Below are 27227 nucleotides of genomic sequence, written 5' to 3'. Positions count from 1 at the left end.
AAGCGGGAACATGCTTATAAATAATAATAATAATAAAGGAGCAAACACACAGAGAACCGACTCCCGGCCGGCCCCCATCCGCGCCATGGCCGGCGCCGCCATTACCCCGCTCCCGCCTCACGCTCCGCCTCGGCCTGCCCGGGCCTGGACGGCCCCGATCGGCGGCATCGAGGCAGGCGGCGCCTCCCGCCGAGCCTCGCGCTTCGCTCGCGGCGCTGCCAAGAGCGGCCTCGGGCGGGCGGCAGCGGCCCCGGGCGCGGACTACATCCCCCGGCGTGCCCCGGCGGCGGCGCGGCGCAACGCGGCGCCTCAGGCCGGCTGCGGTAGGGGCGGGCTGGGCCGTCGGAGTAGGGCCGCCTCGGAGGCTCCGAGGCTGCGGGGCGGAAAGGAGGGAGCGGGGCGGGCGTGGGGCCGGTCTCCCCGCCTTGCCGCTGAGGGAGCGCGCGGCGGCGCCCGGCGCTGCCCGGTTCTGCCCTGTCCGCAGGCAGCGCGGCGAGGGGAGCGGCGCGGGGGAGCAGGAGGACATGGCGGAGACGGGCTCGGTGCACGCCACCCGCTTCGAGGCGGCCGTGAAGGTGATCCAGAGCCTGCCCAAGAACGGTGAGTGCGGCGGGAGGGCGGCGGGGCCGCGGCTCCCTCCGCGCCGAGGGGCCGCCCAGCCCTCCCCGGCTGCGGGGCCGCGCCGGCCCCCGGGCCGCCCTGGGCGCTGCGGGCCTCTGATCGTGCGCGAGGAGTTACTAAAAGAAGGGGTGAAATGAAAAATCAGGGTGTGCCTCTCTGATAAGAGTAATAAACAGGGCGTTTATTACGTCGCTGTTTACTTCTGGTATAAGAATAAGTGTTTCTTTGCGGTGCTCATTTAAAAACCACTACACACTTGTAATGGCTAAAGTTCAGCTTGAAAATATTCTGTTTATGGTTAGGACCTGAATTCTGTCCTTTGCCAGGTGTTCCAGCTATGCATTTACATTTCCTGTGCCTATATATATTCCTTCCAGAAAGGAAGAAGAGAAAACAAAAACGGGAGAAACAGTGATAGTGAAAGTCCTGTCAAATACCCAAAGTAAACAAAAGCAGCACAGAAAGTTGTGGGGTGTTTTGACTTCCTTTTTCCCCCTTAATTCTGATGTCTTGCAGCAAATTGCCCCTTATAACAGTAAGAGGACTTGCGACATAACTATTTACCAAGCGCTGAATCTGTCCTTTTAAGCTGAGTGAGAGGAGGCTTTCCCTTTCCTACTTATTTTGTTACTTATAATTTTAGTCTTCCTAGTTTAAAAAAAAAAAGTAATAGTCCCTTACATTTGGTCTGAAACTTTGCAAGGAAACTGTAAGGTAAATATTCTTCATGGGCATGATTCAGGATAGAGGAGGACATTCTCCATTGACTTTACTTGTACTCCCGAGAATTAAGCCGTAGGGAGCTGCAGGCTATTTTCTCATAGAAGTCCTAAGGCTGTAACATACTGCTTAAGTTTCTTGATGCCAATTAAATTGTATTCTAAAATGTTTCCACTAGGTTCATTCCAGCCAACGAATGAAATGATGCTGAAGTTTTATAGTTTTTATAAGCAAGCAACCCAAGGACCCTGTAACATTCCAAGACCTGGATTTTGGGATCCGATTGGTAGATATAAATGGTAATTTTCATGAACTGTGTTTTTTTTGTTTGGTATTTCTTTAAATGCTTTGAGTGGAGACATTTAGAAGAGCAGCACTTGGAGGAGGAGTTTAGTCAGTTCATTCTCTCTAAATAAGAATGTTCCTCTGAAGCTTCGATTTGTTTCTTTCTTGTGTTCCACCTCTCCATCTTACGTAATTTATGACTTCTCAGAGCTGCAGGTGAAAGCATTCCTTCATGTTCTGCAAGTGAGCAGGTTTTTCTTGGGCAAACCCATCATATTATCACTGCGCTGTTTATCCCACACTGTAGCAGTATAGGTGCTCTGTGGAATATGTGATATGGACGAGTGTCTATCCAGAATTCTGTGTTTTCTGGTTTTGGTATATGATGTGACCCTGAAGAAAGTAGATGCTTCCTGCAAATGTATGATAGCTTTCAACCTCTCAGGCCAAGGTCTGGTTTGTGTATCTTTCTGATCTGTCTGCTCAGTGGCAGGACCTCACAATATTATTGCTTTGCTCATGCTGGGAAAACTTCTGTTTCACATAATTGCTGAGCTCTGTTTGAAAAGCCATATCAACACTCTTTTTTTGTATGTATAATTATAATTTGTCTTATGGACAGCAATAATACTTACTGCTTATGTCAGAGTCTTTTAGGATCTGTATAGTAAGTCTTCAGATTTCTTTTCTTCCTGATATGTGAAGCTGAGGGAGCTGTGGCTATAATCTTCCACTCACCTGGTGGCTTGTAGCTGAAATGTGAGCCACCAGCCTTGGAGTTTTGCTCCAAAAAGGTGAGACAAACAGTCTGGCGAGAGGAAGGAAGAGTGTTAAATCAAATGCAAGACTGAGTAAAGAAGTATCTTCTTCCAGTCCTTGTTCTGATAGATTTCTTCTATGATTTTAGATGATTTGTTTATAATTTCAGCCTTCCACAAATGGAGAGGGGGAGATTTTTAGTCTCTCGTTAGTTATTTTGTTATTCAGTGTGATTTGAGAAAGTGCTAAACTCAGATGGACACACATCTTTCTGGTAAGCCGTTCTAAAACTCCGATGACTGCTTTTATGTTTTAGCTGAAATATTTGGGCTGACTTTGTTTTCAATAGGTCATCTTAAAAGAAAAAAAATAAAATTGCCCAAATAAAAAGGGAAACATATACCTTTCATAAGGCCCTGTCTTTTTAATATTTTATTGAGTACTACCTAGATCAAAGCTGATCGATGAGGAACTGTTCAGTACTCGGGCTATTTAGTTTGTTGCTGTTTTGTTGATATCCTACTGTTCGATTATTCTGACAGATCATGTGTTTGGACTTTGCAAACCGTCCTTGCATTTTATTTGTATCGGAGAAACTTCGGCATTATATAACTGACCTACTTAAGGCCAAGCTGAAAATAATTCAAGTAGGCTTTGCAAATTTTGAAAACGCATGTGGCTTTCTTTCCTAGGGATGCTTGGAGTGCCTTGGGAGACATGTCCAAAGAAGAAGCCATGATAGCGTATGTTGAAGAAATGAAAAAGGTAAGTTTATTAATGAGTGGAAGGCATCTTCTGGAATTAATGTCCCAGAAATAAATTAATGACTATGAGGAGGTTTTCTCTGACACATTCCAAACCTTTAAGTCAGTTCTTTAATCTCTATGTGAACTTGTTCAATTTCAGTATTATGCTGACATGTCTGTGGGAGAGGAAAATCTTTTATTTCCCTCCAAAGCTGTTCAATTTGGATTGTTTTCAGAGAAACATGAGAGCTTTGGGAGACTAGTTGGCATGTAGCTTGAATGACAGAGCCAAAGAAAATATGGTATTGAAATCATGGTAAATGGCTATAGTGAATTTGCTGCAGACTTTTCTGTTTTTAAGGTTGAGACAGGTAAGAGATACTTATCCTGGGGGGAAGGAGGGAGAAAAATGCTCCAGAAATACTTTATGAACGCTTGCATGGCTGGAAAGATGAGTATAATTAAGTATGTAAACTTAATTGTCTTTGAATTTTCAAAAAGAGCCCTTCAGCTTGAGTCTTCTGCACGTCATGAAAATGTTCAATGTGTAGTCAGATATGTAGAACAGTGTAATTTGGTTTTGGTCTTTTTGTGAATAGATATCTAACTTATAAATATTCTTAGCCATTAAGCTAAGCATGAATTAAAGAGTTAACTAAAACAAACATTCAGAGTTGAGGTTACTTGTTTTTCATTAACCAACTTATTTCACTACTGCAGTCCTTTTACTGCAGGTCTTCTAGGTGGCCTTTCCAGTTTAAAGGTTATTTACTGTCAATCCAGATTTAAAAAAAGATAACTGTAATGTATTATGAGGAGTGAAAATTTCACCAAGGTGTGAAAATACCAGCTTCAGTCTGAATAGACTTACATTTTTCTTAGATCATTATGTTAACGTCCCTACAGGTTTACTAGAACACTTAATTCTTGTTGTATCCGTTTGTATATTTTTTACTAGGTAAGAAGCTGGGATTTGACCAATGTTTCCTCTTCCTTGCCTCCATCCCTTCATAATTTTGGTGGACTTTATTTATAGTAGTGTTACTAGCTGCTTTAAAAATGGGAAAAAAACAAAAAAGACTCTTGAGAACATAGGAGGCGAAATTCTGTCCATTTTCATTGGGTTAAAAATCGCACCAAACTAATAATTTGAGTGGGGTGTGAACAAAAATTGTTCTTTATTTTATAACCTCATTTTTAAAAATGTATTGATATTTCAGTAGAGTAGCTTATTCTCAGTGCATGAGTGTGTTCCGTCACAGGCACTAATGTGTGAAAATGTGTGAAGTTCTAAAGGAAGTGAACAGGTCTCCTGTGATGAACCTGCTTGACCCTAATGAAGCACAAATATTCCGCCTCTTTACTCATCTTACATGTGGGGGCTGGAGAACAAATGACATCTGGCCTCACTCAGCTTTAAAGCTGGGGATCTTTTTACCCTGCATGCTACTGCTTCCATCCTCACCTTTGAAATGCCAGCTTCAGCTTTCCCAGCCCAGCTGATTCTGTTTGAAATGTCAGTGGAAAAGCATTTCGAATGGATCCATTGGGCTGTTATATCAGCACACATCGCACTAATCTTTGTGGTGTTGTTATGGGTGTTCTCCTATTGCTGTGTAAGGACTGTGTAGGTGCCCATTTGGAAAATCCATTTGTAGATTCATACCACAGAATTATATTTAGTGACATATAAGGCTGCCATATTTCCAATTATTTTTTTTCCAGGACACGTTCATGGCACTTGCGTATTGTGTCTTGTTTTGGCATATTTACCCCTCAAATGATAGTCCTGAAAATTGTGGCTGTTGAGGAAAGTGTATCTGGGTGAGATTTTGATATGCTGGTAGGTGATGAGCAAACACATCTTAAAGCTGGCCAGGATGAGTCTGAGTTCAGGACAGTTTAAGGTAAATTTCTCCACAGAATGGCATTTCTGTAATTTTACAGATTTTACAATACTATTTACAATATTATTTACATTTTGGCTATATTATTTTGTCTTATAGTAGAATTGCGTAACAAAATACTGGTATGTTAGCATAAGACACATCTATGATGTTTCAAATTCAAAGCAAGCCTCTTCATATATGAGTTGTCTGGCATCTGAAGAAAACAGTAGTTCTGGATGCATCATAACATTTTAAATTTATACATTTTAAAATTGCACATTATGCACAGTGACTGTATGAATAAGAAGTTGGCTTTTTTTCTGGAGGTGTTTGCCTTTTTTTTCTGCTAAATACTGAGTACTTTCAGTTACAAAGCTCTTAATGTACATATTCTGTTAAGATGAGATTTTTATAATGTACTATATAGGTGTAAATATGAGTGTTCTGGAATAGAAGAGAATGCTAAAATAGGACTTTTGTTGTTTCAGTGCTGCCAAAGATGTCTTGGGAGAAGCAGAAACATTTCTGGCTAATTACCAGCTCCATAAGAATTCCCTGTTTCCCTCTAACAAATACAGACTGAGTTGTTTCTAGGCACGCACTAAATGGATCAGGGTAGCCTGCAGTTTGATGCAAGCCTTGCTCCTTGGTGTCTTTGCGTTGCAAGCGTTGCCTTGCTTATCTGCTAGCCCGCCTGGTCCTCCTGCCGTGCATTGGGATGCTCAAGCTCTTGCTCCTGCTTCTTAGGGACCTGCTCAGTGCTTTCATTTGAGCAAGGTGCTTTGTAGCTCTTTCCCCCTCCTGTTACTTTTCCTGGAGCTCCTCTTGGGCAGGAGGGAATGTTAGTTTGCTGCTACTTGAACCTCTTCTTACTGTTATTGCCCTCCCTGCCTCTTTCACAGGGGCATCAGTTGAAGGAGGAACAAGGCTTTCAAAGGATTTACATTATTGTCCCATTCAAGTTTTTAAGAACTTAATATTGCTCAAAAAGTGCATCTCTTGTCTAATATATTTTAGATGTAAGATCTAATGTGGTTGTTCCTACCAGATGATTGAGTATATTGGTTTTTTTTTTTCTTAATCAAAAGAGCTCCAAATCATTCGAAGAGCAGAACTTGTCTCTAGTTTGCTCTTCTCAGTATGTCTTTGCACTGTCGCTATTTTGCTGTACCCTTTTTGCTTTGTGTGATTCTATTCTTGGTTTTACATTTTGCCTGCTATGTGCGTTATGCTGTAACTCGGAGCTGAGGGGTTAGATGGACTCACAGGGGCAGTTCTTGATCTGGTCCTTTTATGCCATTGAAGGTGGTTAAGTAAGGACAGAAGAATCTGACAAAAGCCTTTCAGTTTCACTTTATGCATGGGAGGGCCATCTAAAAAGGAATTCCTTCAGATCACAGCAACCTGTCAAACTTTGGATTGTTTCAGTTGAAAAATGATGAAATAATGGGTACAAAGATCTGTTTAATGGAGGCAGTTGCATGAGCAATCCTGTTCCCTTTCTCTCTCTCAAAAAAAAAAAAAAAAAAAAAAAAAAAGGTGGGGAAGAAAGGTTAAATAGTTACTACAGCTAGTGAAGGTTCTTATTGGGTAAATATGGCTTGCATATGTTGTTTTCGTAAAGCTTCAGAATAATGTGTTAAAAGACTGAGTGAAATATTACTAAGTCTTACAGTGACCAGAAATTTGTGAAATTGGTTGAGTGAATCATTGAAATGCTGTTTCATGAGATGCTTCATATTTTGGACTTGTGCAGATACTTGAGAGTATGCCAATGACGGACAAAGTTGAAGAATTACTACAAGTAATAGGCCCGTTCTATGAAATAGTAGAAGATAAAAAGAAAAGAGGATCTGACCTAACCTCAGGTTCGGACAAATAACTTCCTTTGTACTATTAATAATCACAACTCCAGATTTGGGGGGGGCTTGTTTTCTATAAATGATTTAAAGCTAAACATTGCATCTTTCTATTTATTCCTTACCCTACGGCAGTTCGAATGGAGAAAGTCTCTAAATATTTGGAAGGTAGGAATAATGAATTAAATGTAAGTCCATCTTTTCCATCGTTCAGGTGCTGTAGTAACTTCTGCTAATGCTTGTGAATTCTAGGCTTGCCACCTCATTAGGCTCGTCTGTCTTTTGTGGGGGGCAAAGAGAGGAGAGGGAGTGCAAAGCAAAGTTACTCCCAGACACGTCTAATTACAGTTTAGCCATGTTAAACTACATGTTTTCTGAATTGCTGTAAATAAAAAATGGGGGGAAGATGGAGGACGGACAGGCACTTAAGCCCTCCCCTTGATCTCTGCTTCCCTTCTATTTAAAGGAGAAACTGTTTCCAATCTGGCTTGTCACGCTCTGATGTAGCTGCTGTTGTCAAACTGAAGGTTGCTGCTGGTAATCCGGTTGGCCATCTGATCTGAAATAGGGGAAAAAAAACACTCCAAAAATCATAAAACTGCTTTAAAACATGTTTTCTCTAATACATGCAGAGTAATAAGCTGATTTTGTGAAAATTTCAACCCTAACCTGCCCAAGGCTCAGGTTCAAGATGGGAATGTCTATATTTTTAAAATCTCTGACAAGTGGCAAACCTAGTGGTGTCACAGCTGCATAAAGATCAGCACGTTGATTTCTATTTAGCAATACCATTGTGAAAATGCTTTGATAATTACAGTTATTATGCTACAGGTAATGGGTGTGTAAGGTTATAATGTAAGGTTTAAAGCTGTTCAGATCTGACATCTAGAGATACCCAAGCGCAAGGAGCTAAAACCTTTAATGGCTTTAGAAACTGGACCATTGCACAAATTAATTGGCTTAGTATGGGTTTAAGAAGTAGCAATCAGATGGTTAAGATGACTTTTGTATGTGGCTCTTTTTCTTTCCCCATCTTAAACATACTTTTGATTTCAGTTTTGCCATCCTATTTCAGAGGGATTTAGAAATAGGTTCCCATTGTCTGTGAGAAAAGATGACGGCTGAGGTTTTTCAGTGGCCTTTTTGAAAGCATCATGAGCTTTTTTTTTTTTTTTTTTTTGACTAAAATTGTGTATGCTTCATGTCTGAGATCTAATCAGCTTGCTGACAGCAGGACTGACAGACAAGATTATAAAAGTGTACCAGTAGATTCAGGTCAGTGATCTGTGTAATAAGGATTTACTTTTCCTTGGTGTCTGTGGCACAGTGCCGAAAGCTATTTCCAAAAAAGTGACTACCTAGACAAACAGAGAACCACAGAAGTTAGAAAAGCCAAGTATCCTGAACCTGTTACTGAAACAGGTGTATTTTAAAAAGAGTCTAAGTGTAAGGAAGGGAAATAAAAACGTTTTTTTAGCTTTAATGTCGCAAATTTCAGTTTTATACTATGTCAGTGTTATCACAGATCTAGTCATGTGTTGTCCTGCATACACTTTACAGCTGCAACATCAAACTGCCACAGTGCGTTTGTAGATTTGTTACAGAATCCCATTGTGGTTATATGTTAAAAATTCATCGTTGGATTTAAGATTTTGAAACTCTTTCTTCAGTTATCTTACACATTCCCTGAATAAAAGTGAAGCTGAATGAACTAGTGATCTTAAAAAACTTCAGAGAAGTATGGAAGCATGGTTACGCTCAGTTTTCCAGATACACCCGAAGGAATATAACTAATTTGCTCAAAATAACACAGCTCTCTCTGAGATAGTGTAGACATTGGTGTCAATACTCTAAAAATCAATATATACTTATTTCTTGGTTATGTTAGTGTATCCGTTTTTCTATCTGTGCTCCCCCCACCCCAACACTCAGTAGCTGCTTTTATGGAATAAAATTGGGCCCCTTCCCCTGAGCATCCTATTTTCGTAGTGTACTCTCCTGTCTTCTGCCCTATGCTGTTTTGAGATCACCTTCCGTTCTTCCATCATGGGACTTTTATCTGTATGAAGACTGTTATCTGATTAAGAATTATACGCAGCTTCCTTAAAAGTACATCGACAGTATCCTTGAATTAGTTAAGAGGTTGTCCAGAAGATTAGCGTACATCGGATGTGCCTGGTGTGGCATCTCTATTTGATGTGGTCTCTCAGGAAAGAAAACACGGCCTTTTAAAAATGGAATTTCTGTTCCTTCCACTTTGGTTGAAAATGCTAAATACGGACCACTGCAGTACTTGAGTCAACAGAGCTTGTGGCTCGCCTTGATGAGGCGCACTGAAGCCTGACACGGCAGCATTAAAATCATGGATAACATCCACTGATGGGCAGCTAGGACAGATTTCTGGTGTGATCTGTGGGTGACAGTCTCCAGACTTGGTGTGCTAGGCCTTATTTCTGGCAAAGCAGAATACTAGTCTGAATTGGTAATGAAAGAAAAATGGAGAGTTCTCTCTGGTAGACTGAGCAAGTCTAAAGTACTCCAAGAGTGTATGACCTGGCTGGTGGTGTACGAGTTCAGGCTGCAGCTGTCTGTGAGAAGACCAGGTTCTCAGCAAAGTTCAGTTAGTCTCTTTTTGGCAGGTGTGAAGTACTTCTTTACAGAGCAAACATTACTGACAAACTGTTTTCGGGTACCTAAAATACAAGACATCAAGAAAAGAAACTGGGCACTTGGTATTCTCAGGGCTGCAGAAGAGAGCGGGTAGCAGTGCTGCAGAACCCTGTTGTTCTCAGAGGCTGGAGGAATAGAGAGAAGAAGGTTGGGTGAGAGGATGGCAGGTCTCTGTGCCTCATTGGAATATTGCTGCTTAGAATGGAAACCTTTTAACTTTTTGCACTTTTAATAAATGTTAAAAAAAAAATGTGATGGCCAAGCCTGTGCTAAAGGAACCAAGAAGCTTCAAAACCCAGTTGCTCTGTGAATTAGAAACTTTCCTGTTCAAGCTTTAGAAGACTTCATTTCTTGTTTTTTATTACACATGAAGAAACTGAAGGTGGGCTAGAACTGGCACAAGTCAGTGACCTGATACTGGGTGAAAAAATCCTCAGCTCCAAAGCCAGCTCGTCTCCCGTGCGGTTTCCGGGAGAATGTTTGTGCATGTTGTCTTTATCCACACTGTGAATAAACCAGGAGGAGGAGGGCTGCCTAACAACCTACCACTAAGGCACTTCAGAGACTAAACGAGGTATCCAGGAATTGTCCATGCATTCTTCAGTACAGTTTTGCTGTGCACTCTTTCCCCTTCTTGACAACACCTTTAATCTGCATTAAAACACTACTAAATAAAGATGACCCTGTGCCTTTATGCTGGGTAGTACTCTTTGTGAACCTGCGTGAAGACCAGATGTTACCTGCAGCAGTGACACCAGTTTGGCCCTGCGGTGATTGTGTCAGCTCCCTTAGAGCTGTTCCCAATCTCTGGTTCCCAGCCAGGAAGGTTCCAGCCTTACGATAATATCTTAACGTTCGTTGTCCTGCGCACAGTTTTGTCCTGTGCGCAGTTTTGTTCCCGGCTGTGTTGCAGCGGCGGCAGCGTCAGTCCCGCTGGGGCGCGGTGGCTCGTGCCCGGGCTGGGGCGGCAGCGGTGCCTGGCAGCCCCGGGAGCCCCGCAGGGCAGCGCTGCGGGAGCTGCCTGGCTGCGCGGGGCGCTGCTGCTGGAGCCGCTTCACGTCAGCGGGGCTCGCAGGCAGCAAAGGCCTCACATGAGGATGTCCTCTTCCCTCCTTTACAGGGCAGAGGGGCTGTAAGGATGCAGTCGAAGGCTGTTAATCTGTTTCCTCAGTGTCTTCCTATATTGAACATGGGGGCCACATTTTAAAAACTCCAGGATTGTAGGCACTGAAGTTTGCACTCTTTTAGGACAGGCTAATACATGCAAGCATTTGCGTTTCAAAGGCAGGCATTAGTGGAGGATGCAGGCAAGCTTCAAGGAGAGGATTGCACTTAAGAACAAAAATTTTTTTTTTTTTCCTCTTAACACTTGTTCTTAAACACTGTTTACTTTCAAACTGTACAGCCAAAGGTTGTTTCTCTTTTCAAATAGTTGTATTCTCTTAAAGAGCTTCTCACATTATTTTCAACAGCTTTTCTTAGTGATGAAGCATGTGGTGGTATGCTCTTTCTGCTTATGTGCGCATTTGTTTTTACTTATTTTATTTTATTTTATTTTTGTGAAACACCCTCTACATTTGCTTCATAGACTCAACTTTTCATGTGTTTGCCAAACAAGTGGGGTACTCGCTCACGCCCAGAGATACTTGCTAAACTGATTTCTTTCCTTCCCATTCTCCTCACCAGGACTTTTAAGAAACTTGGTGGCCTTGAATCTTTAAAGCTCTGTAAGAAGAGACAAAATATTGCAATCCTCGTGTCCTTGGAGCTGCTGTGCTGTAGTAGCATGTGTTGTATGGGTAGCTGCACCATAGCAAAGAGATGCATTGAGACTGAGGCAGGGCAAGGGTGCGGGGGGTGAAGCTGCTGGGTGGATGGGGGAAGTTTTTTTATTATTATTTATTTTTATTTTTATTATCTTCTAATTGTTTTCTCCTTTATTTTTGTCGAAACAGCTGTAATCAAAGCAACTGATTATATTTAGGGAGGCTGATGTGACTTTTATTTTACATGTATCATGGTGACTTCATCATGAGTTTGTCAGTTCGGTTGTGGAAGCACCTGAAATGTTCCAGGTAGCTTCTCCGTGGGACAGGACCATTAGGGGATTAAGGGCTGGGCCAGCAAGTACCAGAATTGGTGGCAAGTCTCGCAGAGATGTGGATTGGTGCCACAACAAGCCATGGCTTGCACTGCTGCAGCCTGTACTTACCTCAGGCTCTCCAGTCCAAATCTCGGCCTGCTTTGCCTGGGATTCGCCTTTGCACTCCCGGGTTTGTGCTGGTGCTACCCACCAATGGTAGAAATTAGGGCAGAGCGTCTGCGTAGATCAAGCCTGAAGTAATGAACAGCCTCCATTCGCTTTCCTACAGCAACGGTAGAGGGGCCATCAGCACAGGGAGAGCAGCAGAGTAAAGATTGACTCCTTCAAAGAGAGAGAGGGAGAACTGAGAGAAGCTTCTTTGTTTGAAAAGAAAAGCCTGTCTTCTGTTCTGTGCTCTTTTGAGTCAACAGAAACAGCTTTTGTTCCAAAGCGGTCCCTGGACCTGGATTCTTTCTTTAGCCAAATGACAGTTCAGCCTGCAAAGGGCAAGAGGGGTTGTCAAAAGCTCTTTGGGTCCTGGTAACATAATAATTTAGTGGACATACCCACTTGCTGTAAAATGTAGGTCTTTCATATTCTAGAAGTCTGACTTGTATCTCGTGATGAGAGAGCTGGGCTCCAGCTTCCTCACAGCTGTGTTCTCTAAAGATGGAAATGTGAGCGGAGGTATGGAAGGCTGGGGAAGAGCGGGCATAGGTAGTTGTATCTTGGTTTCTTTCAGAAAAGTGGCCAGCTAGCATGGGCTTGTGTTTTATATAAAACATTGTGCTAGCAAAAATCATGACTCTAATCTTAGCTTCAAAGATAGATGAAAAGCAATTGCCTGAGTTATCTGTGAGACCGTGTTTGTAAATGGCACTGAAGGGTGGTCCTGAAGTAGTTGGGGGAAAATACATCATCTGTTATTTCCTGGAGTGGCAGGTTTACTTTGTGGGTTTTTTTTTTTTTTTTTTTTTTTTTTTGGCAGAGGGGCAGGGATCACTTTTGATTCTGGCTATATTGTCATTACAGACTAGAATTTCTGGACTATAAACGACCCAGCAGTATGGTTTTTTTTGCTTTAAAGCATAATTCTGTTTTTCGTTTTGTTTTGTTTTTTGGTTGGATGTTTGGTCAGTTGGTTGTTTTTTTAATGTAGTTTTGATTTCACTAAGTTTGTCTTTCGTTGTGTTTTCTGTTGCAAAACATAGGTAGAGTGTAATACTCCTTTGCAGAATAAAAGCTCCAAGGGTTGGTCATGTCTCTTGTGCCCAGGGGAGACCTTAGCAAGCCCTGCATGTTCTCCCAGGGGCACGGAGACGTGGAGACATCCATAAACATGTGGTACTGACCTGAGCGTTGCAGAGATGACTAAGGTGTTGGCAATAAGCTGACAAAACCTGGCTCCATTGCTTTCCTGTGCATACACTGAGTAACTGATTTGCACGGAGTTGGTGACTCTGTGTTGTGGGCCACCGGTGGCTAATGTGGAACCACCTGCCACTGCCGGGGACATGGACTGGGCAGCTCCTGCTCTGCCCCGGCATCTCAGGGATGATGGGAGGAGCGAGACGCATCCAGGCCAACCCAAGAGTCTGGTAACTTTCGGTACGTGGAAGGTACTGTGAAAATTTGAGGGAGCAGATGCCAGTGATAAGTATGAATGCGAGGAGATGTCTGTGGATATTGGTCAGAGCAAAAGCATGAAGGTCCAGGAGGAAAACTCTGGAATCCTAAACATGATTCTTGCAAGTTAGTATACATATTTAAGGAGCAACTGTTTTGTTTGTTCTTATCCCCATGTTACTGTGTTAAAATAGAGAAAAATTGAGGACAAAACTCAAACTCCTATTTGGAAGGTATATTAAAACAAAAAAAAAAAGAATAAAGGAGATAAGTTTTTTTCCTGTGTTACAGTGAAGTTTAGGAAGATTAAACAGCAAAAAAAGTAAACCAGTAGCTAGAGGAAAATCTGACTGCTAAGATTTGTGTATTTGGGGGATGCATTTTTCTACAAACTCATACTTAATGCGTTTGAAATTAAAAGCAAGAAAGCAATGGTAACTATAAATATTTTTATTTCTCCATCTCTACTTGTTTTATTTGTGATGACAGCCCATCACAAATGCAGAACAGATGTTATAGCGTAGGCTGGACTCCTAAAATTTTTCTTTTTAGTGTGCTCTGCTAAAAAGAATGGAAGGAAATGAGGGTATAGAAACTCTTGCTATTCTAGCTGAAGAGTTTATTGATCCCAGCTGATTGCATGTGCCCCCTCTGTCCTCTTCGGACAAACACACGAACCTTTGGAAGGCATCATTTCGGGCAGTCTGCCCTCCGAGCTGCTCACATGAGTGCTCCTCTGCGAGGTCTTGTCGAAACAAATATCTGTTATTTATTGAAAAATCTGTTGTTTAAGCAAACCCAGATGGGAAGGGGTAATCCTCATGCCTAAGGATGCAGCAGGATGTAGCCTATTTCAGGCGGCACAACTCTAGCTGAGGACAGATGCATCTGTGCTCTAATTTACTGAGGCACATGTGGTGATAGTGCTCATAGCTTTAGAACTGATGGCAAATCTGTAGTAGTTCCTGTTCCACAGGCTCTTCAAAGAGCCTTTTGGCCAGAAATCCAGTGTAAAAGGACAAATACCAGGAAGGTTGCTAAGGCTTAGCTAAATCTCAAGGTGTGCTCCTCCCCATGAGAAGTGATCACTCGTTGCAGTAATGTGTTACTGGGATACCTCCACTGGAAAAAGGAGGTGGAAAGTTTCGTAAGGAAGAACATGGTTACACAAACCTGAAACTGAGGCAGGGAGCCTCCCTGCATCAGTTACAAGCATGAAATCAGCTTGAGGCTCTGATGGCAAGACTTGTCATTACCTGATGATTAAAACAGCTTTGTGCAGTGTATGGGTCTCCCTGGGACTTGAAACAAATGTTCACAGAGCTTGAGACCACTTGAACATAGGACGGTAAAGAGATCTCTGCAGTATTTTCGCCTGCTGTTGTAGACTGGTGTTTGCGGAGGGGGAAGGGCCGTGTGGCGCCTGTGAATGCGCTGCTCTGAGTGAAGCGGCTCTCAGCGGGGCTCGGCAGCGTTGTGCAAGATTTATGTGCCTGCTGAGAAGATCAAAAAGTAAAAGGTGTTTGAGGGATGTGAAAATGAGAAGATGGACTATGAACAGAGGGAGCCTACTAGGGCTTTTTTTATAAAGTGACCCTTGTGCTTAGCTGAGGCAGATGCACAGAGGAGGTGCAGCTCCGAGCTCCCAACTGGGTAGCAAAATGCGTGCTGAAATTCACGGGGAGTTAGAAATCCCTATCTGTGAAATTAAGGGAGAGCCTGTTTGAACGTTCACAGACCTTCACTTCAAAAATGAAAAGTTAACAGTGTAAGGCTTTTTATAGTACCTCGGGCAGAGTAAGGAGGTCTTCTGGTCTCGTCTTTCCTGTTTACTCCCACACAATCAGGTCTGTCAGGTTGTTCCCCCATTTTCTGAGGGAAAGTGATGCCTGCCCTGCTGTGTCAAGAGAGCTGGGACCGCCTGGTGTTTATGCAGTGAGATCTGAACTGTTGTGTTATCCTTCTCACACTGCTTCTTGGGGGAAGAAAAAAAAAAAACTTCAGAATTGCTTTTCACAGTAAAAAGAAGCGTGCTTATGAGAATTTTGCTGGAAATATGTTAGGGTTTTTCTTTTGTGCAAAAAAAATGCCTTGCAAGTCAGAAGTGTTCTTCAGTAAGGAGAAAATGACTATATAATCACTTAGGGTCCTGTAGTCTTCAAAGTAGACCATAGTTTTGAGGTAAAAGTTAAATTAAATCAATGTTAGGCAGTGATGCAGGATGCCCACAGAAACCCAATCTCACAGTAAAACTAAATGATCCAGATACATGTACAGATACATATTAATTAGGTCTGTGGAGAAAGCAATCTTGTGTGGGTGGGTTTTTTTGCCTGTTTGTTTTAAAGCAGTTTGGATAAGCCTGGAAACAAGGAGAATGTGGGAAGACAGTTTGCCTCTTCACAGCAAGATTTAAAGTAGAAAACGCTTAACAGTAAATTACCACATAGTAAAAGAAAGTAGCAAGGCTGGTTTAGCAGCTCCGGCATGATTGGATATATTTTGCTGCGAAGCCTAAACATAAAAATTAATTTTTGGAGGTTCCGACAAGATAATGCAAAAATTATGTAAATGGATGCTGTGATGGCAATTAAAATGGATAGAGGTCGGCCTTGCAGTCAGCAGCCAAAATGGGCAAGTATCCCCTTGTAACTGTGTCCTTTTGTGCTTTCGTCCTCTGTGCTTACGTGCAAGGTTTAAATAATCACCACTATGGATATAAATGTTTGCTTTTTCTTTATGTGGTGATAGAATTGTCCCTTAAATTTGGGGTAGTTTTAAAAGAAACTGTAGTTTTCAATTCTTTGTATAGTAAATAATTATTAATTGCAATATATGAACCTCAAAGTGATCACAGAAATTGAAAACACGGATTTAGCAGTTGCTTTATATCTTATATGTTTATTTCAAAGAGACTTGCTATGTAAATATGTAATTAGACATGCAAACAAAGTCTTAGTGTATATGTTTCATCTTCTCACTGAAATCTGTGCATATGCTTTTATTTTCATATATACTTTTACAGATCAAGATCTGTATAAGCATAAATCTTATTACCACATTTTGTGTCTGCTTAAATTGCTTCAGGAGAAATTTGTTAGGATATTATGTTTCTCCTTTGCAGACTTCTATTACTCACATAATTGAATTTAATGTTTCAAAATTCACCTTTGAGTTGAGAGCAGTTTTGAAGCATTTCAGCCCAAAAGGGAACATTCTATGTAAGTGTTGAATCCTAGGATTAAAAGAAAATGGCCACATCAAACCTAGGTAAAAATATTAATGTAACTTCACTATGAATATAGGTAATGGTCTCAATCTGGGAGTTTCTAGTGAAAGCAACCTGCTGTCCCTTTCAGCTGGCTTCCTCAGAAACAGTGAGGATTGTTATGAGGATTGGCAGAAACACTGCCAATAGTTACAAATATTATAGTGAGCCACAAAGGAGAAACCTTAAAATAATTAAGGAAGAATATACAGATTTAGAACCGGCATTATTTATTTGGTATATATTCTGATATGGAAGTACTTTTGTAGAACTACTGACTAATACTTTGGAGGTGGGGGGATTGTACTTGTTTTAGTTTAATATATAAATATGTTTTTATTCCTTTTGAATGTTTGCTTAGACCTCAGTAATGTCATGACTTCCACTCCAAATATGAAGGCTGTGAATGGGAAAGCTGAAAGTAGTGACAGTGGAGCCGAATCAGAAGAAGAAGGGCTTCGTGAAGATGAAGAAAAGCAAATACACCTAAATGGAAAGGGTATGTTTGCTAGACGTGGAACAAAGTTTCTTTCAAACTTATTCTTGCCTATCTAAGTGGCAGAAAATCCCAAAAAATCACGAATGCTGTATTTCTTTAGGAGAATTCTGTGTAAATTCACATAGATACTTTTGTGAAAAATGGCTTTATCTTATTAAAAGGTTAAAAGACTGGGACAAATTTTTGAGCTATCCTATACAGAAAATTTTTGATTCGAGTAAGAAGTCTCATTAGTATATTAGCTCAACATCTACAGCATACTCTGTATTATTTTGGGCTTTGTTACCAGTGTTGTTTGTAGGAGTTGTGAGTGGATGCATGGCATGAAACAGGAGAATTAAAAATCACATTTATTTTCTTCAGAGAACACAAGACAGAACTTTTGGTGAGATGTGCTTTGGGGTTTCTTAAACAGTTTTGAGAAAATACCAGTCTCAAATAGAAAACAAATGAAGTTATGCTTTCAGAATTCATGCCTTTTGCAAAATAAATATATTTACACTTTCTATAAGAACAGAACTATTCCTATGAATGTTAATCTACCTGATTTTTTATATTTTGTTCCGCAGATACTTTGAAATTATAGTCCATCAGAAGGTTAGGTATGTGAAGAAATATGTTTTAAGTTACTAGGTACCTACCTTTCTATTTGCAGCATTTTATTGTTCTTTCACAGAATATAAGAATGTGAAGCAAGACTCAGCAGCTGCTAAGGATTTGGAAAGTGTTGTCACTAATGGCTCTTATAAGGACAACTTTATCCCAGATATGCAGAATGGCATCCAGACCAAATCTGCCCTGAATGGCTTGAATGTGGAAGAAGAAATAAAGAAAACAGAGCAAAGCCTAGAGCTAACTAGTAACACTGCTCACCAAGGTATTGTCCTTGCAAGACTATGTTGTAATTTTCATACTTTTGTTTTGGAAAATGTTGTTCCTGTTGAAATCATTCAGAAACAAGCAGTCATGCCTTCTATTTATAGGATCCCAGAGAATTTCTAAAATATTAATCAAATGTAATAGCAATATAAAATAAGATTGCCTATTTGTTTTGTGGTTTTTGTTTGATTGTTTTTACTGAAAAGTTAGATTCAAGAGGGAGGCCAAACACACAATTCCTGTATTTTAAGATCATTATGTCATATGTGCAAATACTATTTGATTCGAGAGCTACTGTGTAATGAAATGAAAATAACTAATGTTGTTCCCCAAAATTTAAACATATTATAAAAGCATAGTTGGTGAAAGTGATGTCTAAATACATCGTTTTAGAATCTATTGATAACTTAAGGCAAAACTGCTCTATACATAGATTAGGAAGGAGAGCAGAATGAGCAAGATAGAATTAAAATTTTCATCCTGTAAAACAAACATCAACATGAGTTTTAGTTTTCCCAGCAGTAAGTTTATCATAATTCTTGTATTAATATAATCTTTTTAGTGTACCTTTAGAATGATAATAGTAGATGAAATGGGCAGGAGTTGAAGCTCATTTAGATATTTTAACTCATTGCTTTGCTCTTTGCCAGAACTGGCTTATTTAGACAGCCTGTGTGCATACGTACTTCCCTTCTGTGCAGGTGCAAGTGAAGAGAATGCCGAGGAGATCTCAGGAACCCCGCACTTAACTAGTGATTCAGACAGTGAAGTTTACTGTGACTCTATGGAGCAACTTGGACTAGAAGAGGTAAGAGTACAGTGTTTCTAGAAACATTTTGCAATTGATAGATTGCTTTTAAAGATGTTCCCATCCGTTAGCTGAACGTTTGCATGCAGTTGTAAATGAAGTAACTCATGGATAGCTTTCTTCTCTTCAAGTAGCCATTTCTGTTCTTTTTGTTGTTAGTTTTTTACAATTTGGTTGCCACTGATCTAAAAGCCTTGAAATTTTTGCCCTCAGATCATTCACGAGAGGATGAAATGTGCCAAAGATAACAGCACAGTGAAACCAAGAGCTATGTCCACAGATGGCTTTAAGGCCTTGCAACATATGTAGGGACCAGATCCAGCTAGCCCTAATAAGCAGGGGAGTATCTTTGCAACTGTGCTTCTTGCATTTGCTTCTTCCAGCCTCATGAATTCTGCATTTGTGTCTCCGAGTGAACAGGGAGTGAGCCGAAGTAGCTGGCTGGAAAGCAGCTCTAGGTCTAAACAAGTGGGAGAAGTGATAATTTCCAGGGGCTCTTCTACTTTCTTCAGCTCCAAGACACCTCTGACTTTTATATGAGGGGTGGGAACCAACTCTGCTGGCTTAATTTTGGCTGAATTTGTGCTCTTACTCATTTTATTGTGTTCTTAATTGGCCTACTTGCTCAGGTCTCTGAAGGAGGTACAGCTTAAGCATCGACTTTGTGCTCAAACACCCAATTTTTTCCTGATTTTGAGGAAGAATGTGTGAATGAGAGATGGGCTCAGAAAGCCCACTGAGTACTGTGATATTGTAGCATTCTCTTGTTCAGCTGTTTCCTGAGGACCTCGAGAATTCCTTTTAGTCCAACAGAATTATACCCAATAGTGAAACACGTTGGGAAAGGTGATTTGGAAGAAGCGCTGCAAGATGTGTTATGTAGGTGATTTCCCAATTGTTTTCTGTATCATTTGAGATTGTTTGAGAGTCTTTAACAGAGGTGGGTGGATAATTTGTCAGATTTCCCAACCTGTGTGAGAAAAGATCTAGGCTTGAACAGAATTACAAATGTTCAGGTAGATGTAAATAAAAACAAAAATAGAAGTACGTATTATCTAATTCAAGCTAGAAAAAGTTCTGTGAAAAAATAAGCAATATTTTTATTGCAAAAGATTTAGCAAATTCAGTTTCTTAAATCTGATCATTGGGGTTTAAGAACTGCTATTTGACAAGCAGGATTTGGCCAGCAGTTTCCACTTCCTCACTCCTTCCTTGGACTGTTTTTCCTTCACGTAGCTGTCCTTGCCCTGAACAGAGTGGTGCTGGTAGCACCTTAGGGCAATCCTGTTCTGGCATGTGTGTGACCTTATTAATATATGCATACCATCTGCTTTTAATATCTTCCTACATGTCACAGGCTTTGAGAGATAGGAGACGATTAGGACCTTTGTTTATTTATTCATTTATTTGAGAGGAACAGGTACAGCCAGCTAGTTTTGAGCGCATTTCATCAGCTTGCAGACTGTGGCTCCCACTTTGAGCTAGAAAACCTATTCACTGCCTGGGAGGCCACGACAGTTTCATAAGGAAACATTCTCAGCTCTTTTCAAAGTTCCGTTTCCGTGATCATTGCACATGACTGTATCTTGGAAATTCCTGTGCGGCTTTAAGTGTTACCACTCTCCTGAGAATACTTGCCTCAAATGAGTTGATAACCTTTCAAATCTGAAAAGGACCTTTAGATAATAACAATCCCAATCTATGGGGAAAATATTGTTCCTTTGAACAGAGAAGTCTTGATGCTGGGCAAAATATTTTCTTAAAGTGAAAGAGGAGGGGATGCTTCTTTTTATTATTGATTATCTGTCATATTTTACTGAATTTAATAACGCATTAATTTAATTTGTAGCCCTTGGAGATCATCACATCAGCCAAAGGATCCTTAAAGCCTTCATCCCATTTTTTGGATGTAGATCACAGTCTTCTGGTAGAAAATACAGGTTTTCCAGGACGTGCTGACATGACACATGGGTGTCTCCAACTTAGAAACAATGTAGAGGAAACAGTCCAAGAAAAAGGCGAAGTCAAGCATGGAGGAGAAGATGGCAAAGCCAGTAATGGGGGCCCTCACAAGGAGAAGAAAGGTGGAGAAAAAGTGGATTTCTATGGTGTCAGAAGAGGGAGAGGTATTGCACGTGCAGTATTTATTTTTTTCAAAATAATAATCTGAAAAGGATTTCATGCTAGGGAGAATTTGAATAAGCATCATCTTTAGGCCTACCTTATACTTCAATGGTGCCTTACTTGAAACCATGGAACACTTTGGAGGTGTATTGCCGACATAGTTTTCTATGTAATTTCAGTGCTAGCCATGCTTTTGAGTGATTATTCTACTAACTAATACGATCTTAAAAGCCTAAGATGAAGCAATCGCTTACAGTCCAGATGTTCTGTATATATTGAACCTCTTTGATATATTTTCAGCACATTTAAATACTTCAGTTTAGGAGCAGCACCATATTCCATACTGCTTTTTCTAGAAAGTTAACGATGAAGTTTACTTTTGCTATACTAAAAAGCCAGAAAGTACTTTATTTATAAATAGCACACATTTTTATGTGGCACCTTTATATTATCAGATGGAGAAATTAAAATATCCAAAAATAAGTCTTATGTCAAAAACTTACGGCACTACACTTTATTTTATCCTTTTCTTCTTCTCTCTCTCTTATGTTTTACTAATGTTTGCTGCTTGCAAGCAGAAACAGGTCAGTTATATCAAGTTTAAAGGAGAATATTTCAAACAGGAATCTTCTTGTCAGTCTGTTCCTGTGTCCTTTGTATTTCATCCGGAGAATCTAAAATGAACTAAAAACATTGCTAGCCTGGATAATAAGACAGCTCTCTTCCTTTTGAGGATACAAGTTACTGCTGAGCTTGATGGGGTCTGAAGTAATACTTTTTGCTGAATATTATGCAATTCTGGGACCTTGAAGGATACAGTTATGCTGATGCTGTAGCTCAGATGATGTAATAGCCTCCTGGTGCTTTTGAACTGCCAATAACAGCCTGTGGTTAGAAGTCCCGAACTCGGTTGGGGAGGGAGAAGATGATCAAAGTGATCAAACCAGACATTTCCAACAGCGCCGGTGACTTGTTGTGTGTCTCACTCATGTATTTCCCCCCGAACGCAGGGCACCGGCCCCAGCCCGCAGGCGACGGCGCGCAGGGCGGCCAGACGGGCAGCGGAGGGGACGGCGAGCGCTGGGGCTCGGAGCGGGGCCCGCGGGGCGGCCTCAGCGAGCAGCTGGCGCTGCTGCTGCTGCGCCTGCAGGAGGACATGCAGGGCGTCCTGCAGCGCCTGCACGCGCTCGAGGCGGCCGCCGCCTCGCAGGTGAGGGCCCCGCGGCGCCGCGACCTCTGCTAAGCCCTGCTCGCTGGTGCTTCGCTTCCTCGCATGACTTAATGAATTTTCAACTAAAAATTTCCTATTTTCTTAGTGTGTAGCGAAATTTCAGTTATGTTTTTGTAATTTATTTGAATGTAAAATTTTACACATAGCTAATAGTACCTACTCACAGCAACACAATTCAGGACTCTGGTGCTCACAAATACGACAGGTTAGTTTGGCAACAAAAATCAGCAAAGCAATATGGTTAATTTGCAGGTCAAAATGCAAGCTTTTACTAGCATGTGCATGTTATACAGCCACCATACAGAGAGTCCATAGTTGGTGTTAGTAATATCTAGTTCCATATAATATCTGTTCAGCAGGAAACCTCAAAGCATTTTCAAAGGCATTAAGAAATTATCTTGACTTCCCAGATTAGTAAATGTTTGTAGGCAAAATTCCTCAATCCATAATCTGCCTGATTCTTCATAACACTCTTTCTCCCCCAAAGTAATCCAGTTTTCTTGGAATCTCACTTCATGTTTACTGAATAGACAAAAGAAGTTTAAGCAAGTGTTGATTTTTGTTGAAACAGTTTCTTTCTATTTCGGTGAAAATACTGATACACTTACTGATATGGTTGAGAGAATAAAATGCGAATATAGTTGAACCAGCAAATGGTTCTAAAAATATTTTTGGTTGCCTTGCTGTAGAGATGGATTTTGATCTCCTTGAGGATTGTAAAGCTGCACAAGCAGTACCCTATGGGCTGCTCATGCTGCAGATCTAAGGCAGACAAAGAAAGGGATTTATTAAAGCTGTGATTTTGCTTCATCATAGCTATTCAAGAATTAAAGATTTGGGGATTTTTTGTCCAAATTATATATGAATTATTAAAAGATCTCTTCCCAGCAGTTCATATTGCATTGAGGAGAAGTACGGTCAGGAAGCCTCTAGCTTAAACTTACATTGATTAAGAAAGACCTAGAAAATGGATGGCTTTGCTTCTGTGAAACTACCACAATGTGTCTGGGAGCAGTTGTGAAAAGTTTCTCCTGCTTCTGGTTCTCTGGAGCTGCCTGGAAGATGTAGGATGTGGTCTCTTTCCTTCATGCTGTTAGACATGCCTATAGCGGTAGCTGAAGACACACTAAAACACTGCTATTTTACCTCCATTTAGACCATATACTCTAAAAAATATACAGGCACGTATGGCTGTTGGTATTTGTACTCTGCCTTGCAGCTGGTGGGATCTGGAGGAAGCTGAGATGACAACCAGGGCAGGGAAGCCTTGAAAAAGTGTAGAGGTCCAGAAAGTGACACCTAGTCTTTTCTTTTTTGTTGTTGTTTGTTTGTTTTAACATGTAAAATTGTGATAAGGATGTTATGAAGGGTAATGGAAACATGAGAGGCAAGCTGGAAACTAGGTGGTATAAGGTGGGTTACATGGGGAGAGTCTTTAGCCAAGTTAGGGAAAAGCTTTTCTTGATCTGGCAGGGATTACGGGCAGGAAGGGCTGTGTCTCCCGCTGTCTCAGACTGCACAGCCTTTTGCAAGCTGAAGTACTTGATTTTCTCATTTTGAGAATCAAAAAATATTTGAATTGTAGTTTCCTTTTTTGATACTTAACAAACAGCCATGTTTTTCCTTATAGGCAAGATCTCCAACACTACCATCACACTACCAGCCCGCCTCTCGCAAGGTAAAATATTGGGTTTAATTTTTTGTTAAAAAGTAGTGTGAACAGATGTGAAGATATAAAATGTATCTGAAGAAATTATTAGACGTATGAATCTTGTAATTTCCATTTTTGTTTGTATTCTGCTTACTAATATTTTCTACTTTGATGCTTTTAGCATTTGAAGAGTTCATGAATGATGTGTAATACTCAGTATGAATGTACAGACTGCTTACTAGAATTTCTTCTGTTTTTCCTTAGAAACCATCATGGTGGCCCTTTGAAATTTCTCCTGGTGTTTTAGCTTTTGCTGTTGTATGGCCATTTATTGCCCAGTGGCTAGTGCACGTATATCTCCAAAGAAAGAGAAGGTAAAGACTTGCCCTCAGTAGGGCTTGTATTTTGTTTTTCATCTGTTGAAACAAATATGAAATATTCTCTGTTGTTTAGAGAGACAGGGCATAACCAAATGCAAGGGTATACACTCAAGATGGCTTTCACATATATCTGAAATTCAGGTCAGTATCAAAATGGGGAGCTTAATAATCATGGTCTTTCTTTGATATATCTGATTTCCTCGAGGTCTTTATTTCGAGACGCGTCTTGTATAATGTTCCATTTTATGCATCATGGCTAATAACTCTGAAGATACCAGGCTAATAAACAAATTATGTAACACAGCCCTTGGTATGACCATGATAGGAATGTGTGTGTTTCAGTCAAAAAATACTAAGCAAATACTCAACAAAAAGGAGTGTGCTTTCTGATAGTTTGTAAGTACAGGATGAGACGTGGATACTTTTTCTATTCTTGAAAATTCCTCAACGTAAAAAAGTATTTCTTAATTTGACTGTATGTGGCAGGCTCAGTAAAGGCTGCTGAGGTTAAATCCATGAAGTGTGATGCACAATAAATCATTTCAATGAGCAGATTAAAGCACTCGAGGCTGGATAGCTTGAAAGTGTCTCGCTGGCATTCTTTGACTCTCTCACTCCCAGTAGCCTCCTGAGCCATTTTTACTGCTTGCTAGACTCACTAGTTTCCTTGTGCCCTGGAAAAATTTCTCCCTATTCATCCTTGATGGAGTCCCATATTTTACTTATTTCATTCTTAACATTTCCTACCAAGTTGCTACGGTATTTTTGTAGTGTCTACTTCGGCTTCCTTCATCTGAAGGACAGTTCTACTCTTATCTTACCTATTTCCCAACCTCTCTCCAAGCATTGCAATATCAAACAAATACTCTGTTAGATATTTACTTAAACCTCACACCTGATGCTAGCCTAATATGTGCTTGCTACCTTTTGCTCTTAAATTTTTTCTTTTTTTTTTTTCCCTTCGCATCTGCTTGTGTAGGTCTTTCTTCCTAGAATTAGCTTAAATTGTTGTAACTTTTTAATACTTGGAAGTTCATGTTAATGGTTTTCTCTCCTACAGTGAACAACACTGGCCAGGCTTCAAGTCTGCTATAATTCCCTGTCTCAGAGCTGTATGTGGCAGTACTGACATGACCTGCCTTGTCTGGCAGAACCAGACACATCCCTGTTAAGGCTTTTAGGCAGTTACACGTGTGACTGCCTAAATTTTAGCGTGTCTTAAAGCACTGTTTTACTTGATCGATTAGAAATTATTCCCATTTAAACTTGATTAAGTTTAAAGCCGATTGAATTCATATGTTTAGCCAAATGAATGGTCATCTCATGTGTGAAGGTATATTTAATGAAATTATTTGGTTCTTCTTCTAGAAAACTGAACTGAGAATTTATGACTTCGCTTAAAGGCTACTAGGACTAGAAGCCCTGGAAAGTGAAGGAATTCTGACTTCTCATAGAACCTCAGGATCTGGGATGCCGTTCCTTCTGCTATAGTAATATTTTGTATTACCTTTGAGCAAAACATTTAAGAACTAACATTACTGATACTTGAATGATTCACTGCTCCTAGGTTATGAATGAAATAAACTTAATTCCATCCTTAAAACACCACGAACAATAATTATTTTGGAAGGTACTTACGGGTGGACCTTCCGTAATTTCTGATCTCACTGATGCCAGGTAATGGAAAAACGTCATCTTTGTAAAAGAATAAATGAAAAATATGTAAAATTAACACAGAAATAATTTTACAGTCACAGGATCTCTGCCTGTTTTTCACAGGGCTCCCTATTATTAGGTGAGAGCAGTAGTGAACTATGAATTCCATACACTGTAAGCCAAGGGAGGGGGGATATAATACAGCTCTGAGCGGTTGAGCTGGTTATTTTTGCTGCTAAACCACAGTGGAGCAAGTTTCCTTGTAAATGGTTCAAAAAGGAAAACTGAATGTTTCACTTATCCATAAAATTGTAAAGGAATCTAGAGAATTGCTATTTGTCTTGCGTGTCAGAGCTGTTAATAAGGGGGAAATGTCAAGTATCAGTCGGAAAGCAGTGTGTGGTACAAGGGATTCTTCTAAAGAGGCTGCACCTTAATTTAACTTTGATAATTGTATTCTTGATGTCAATACCTTGTTTTAAGTAAGTGAAACATATAGGAAATGCACAAGGTTTCAATGGAGATTAAAAACTAACGCTGTAATTATATCTCTAAAATTTTAGAAAGCTCACTGTATTTAAGTTTTCTGATGTCAGTTTATGGCAAATTAAAATAAGAATTTACCTAATCCTAATCTCTTGTGGACTTTTCCCACTCACTAAAAAAAAAGGCAGTTCCTGTGTTTTTCTCTTATCCTTCTACTTCTTTGCAAAACAATTTTTTAAGCTAATTTTGGTGCTGATTCGTCTTCTTTCACAGATTATTTATTAACCAATATGCAGATAAATGTACAACCTCGTGAAGCTAGCTTAATTCAAAAGCATGCTTTACAGTTAATTTTTAAATATATATTAAGTTATCTAAATCTCTGGAAAATGGAAGTGCATTTAATATTACATTTTTGTCAAATTTAAGACATTTATTTGCTAAAAATAAATACATCATACCCAGCCTCTGTTTAAAGTTTGAATATTTAGAAGTAACACCATGTTAGCTGTGCATTCATTTTTCAGCCAGAGTAAATACTACAATTGATTCTTAAGGAAAATAATTTTCTGTCCTTCCTGAAATTTTTTTATGGTTTGGAAAACATTTTTCATACAAGTTATACTGTATAAAAATGTAAGACAAACATTAAATTCTGTGAAAATCAGAGCAATTTTAATCTTTAGTTGTGTTATTTTTTAAGTGATTTTTCCCTCCTTTTTTGTGTGTGTGTGTAAAGTTGAATTAAAAAAATAAACTAAGACCATCTTTGAAGACTGCTGCAATAATCCGAGGGTTTGATGTGCTCGGGTCTGTGCCAGGCTGTTTTTGTAAGGGGAGCTCTGTCATCTGCTGAAGCCATTGGTGCCTGAGGTTCAAAGTTCCCCTGGTATTTGATATAATAACGTGAAATGAGTGGTTCAAAGTTCCCCTAGTATTTGATATAATAACGTGAAATGATAGAAGTTAGGAAGTTTATTCCAGCTT

At 40.2% G+C, this 27227-nt stretch overlaps 1 protein-coding gene across 1 annotated transcript; it reads left to right on the top strand.

The window, feature by feature from the left end:
• The first annotated feature begins 486 nt into the window (after positions 1–486).
• On the top strand, positions 487–26337 carry ACBD5 (acyl-CoA binding domain containing 5). Its single transcript, XM_088534017.1, has 12 exons — positions 487–600; positions 1520–1640; positions 3078–3150; positions 6777–6888; positions 16888–17025; positions 17702–17902; positions 18606–18712; positions 20562–20838; positions 21847–22052; positions 23698–23745; positions 23983–24092; positions 25467–26337. The coding sequence occupies exons 1-12, from the start codon at positions 525–527 to the stop codon at positions 25477–25479; spliced, it is 1482 nt and encodes a 493-aa protein (XP_088390143.1). The 5' UTR covers positions 487–524; the 3' UTR covers positions 25480–26337.
• The last annotated feature ends 890 nt before the right edge of the window (positions 26338–27227 follow it).

This window comes from Tinamus guttatus, unplaced genomic scaffold, assembly GCF_059628265.1.
Source record: "Tinamus guttatus ecotype Peru unplaced genomic scaffold, ASM5962826v1 Tinamus_guttatus_pri_ptg000530l, whole genome shotgun sequence".
In the NCBI taxonomy this organism is placed as follows: domain Eukaryota; kingdom Metazoa; phylum Chordata; class Aves; order Tinamiformes; family Tinamidae; genus Tinamus; species Tinamus guttatus.
The sequence above is the reverse complement of the archived record's forward strand: the minus strand, read 5'-3'. Positions and strand labels throughout refer to the sequence as shown.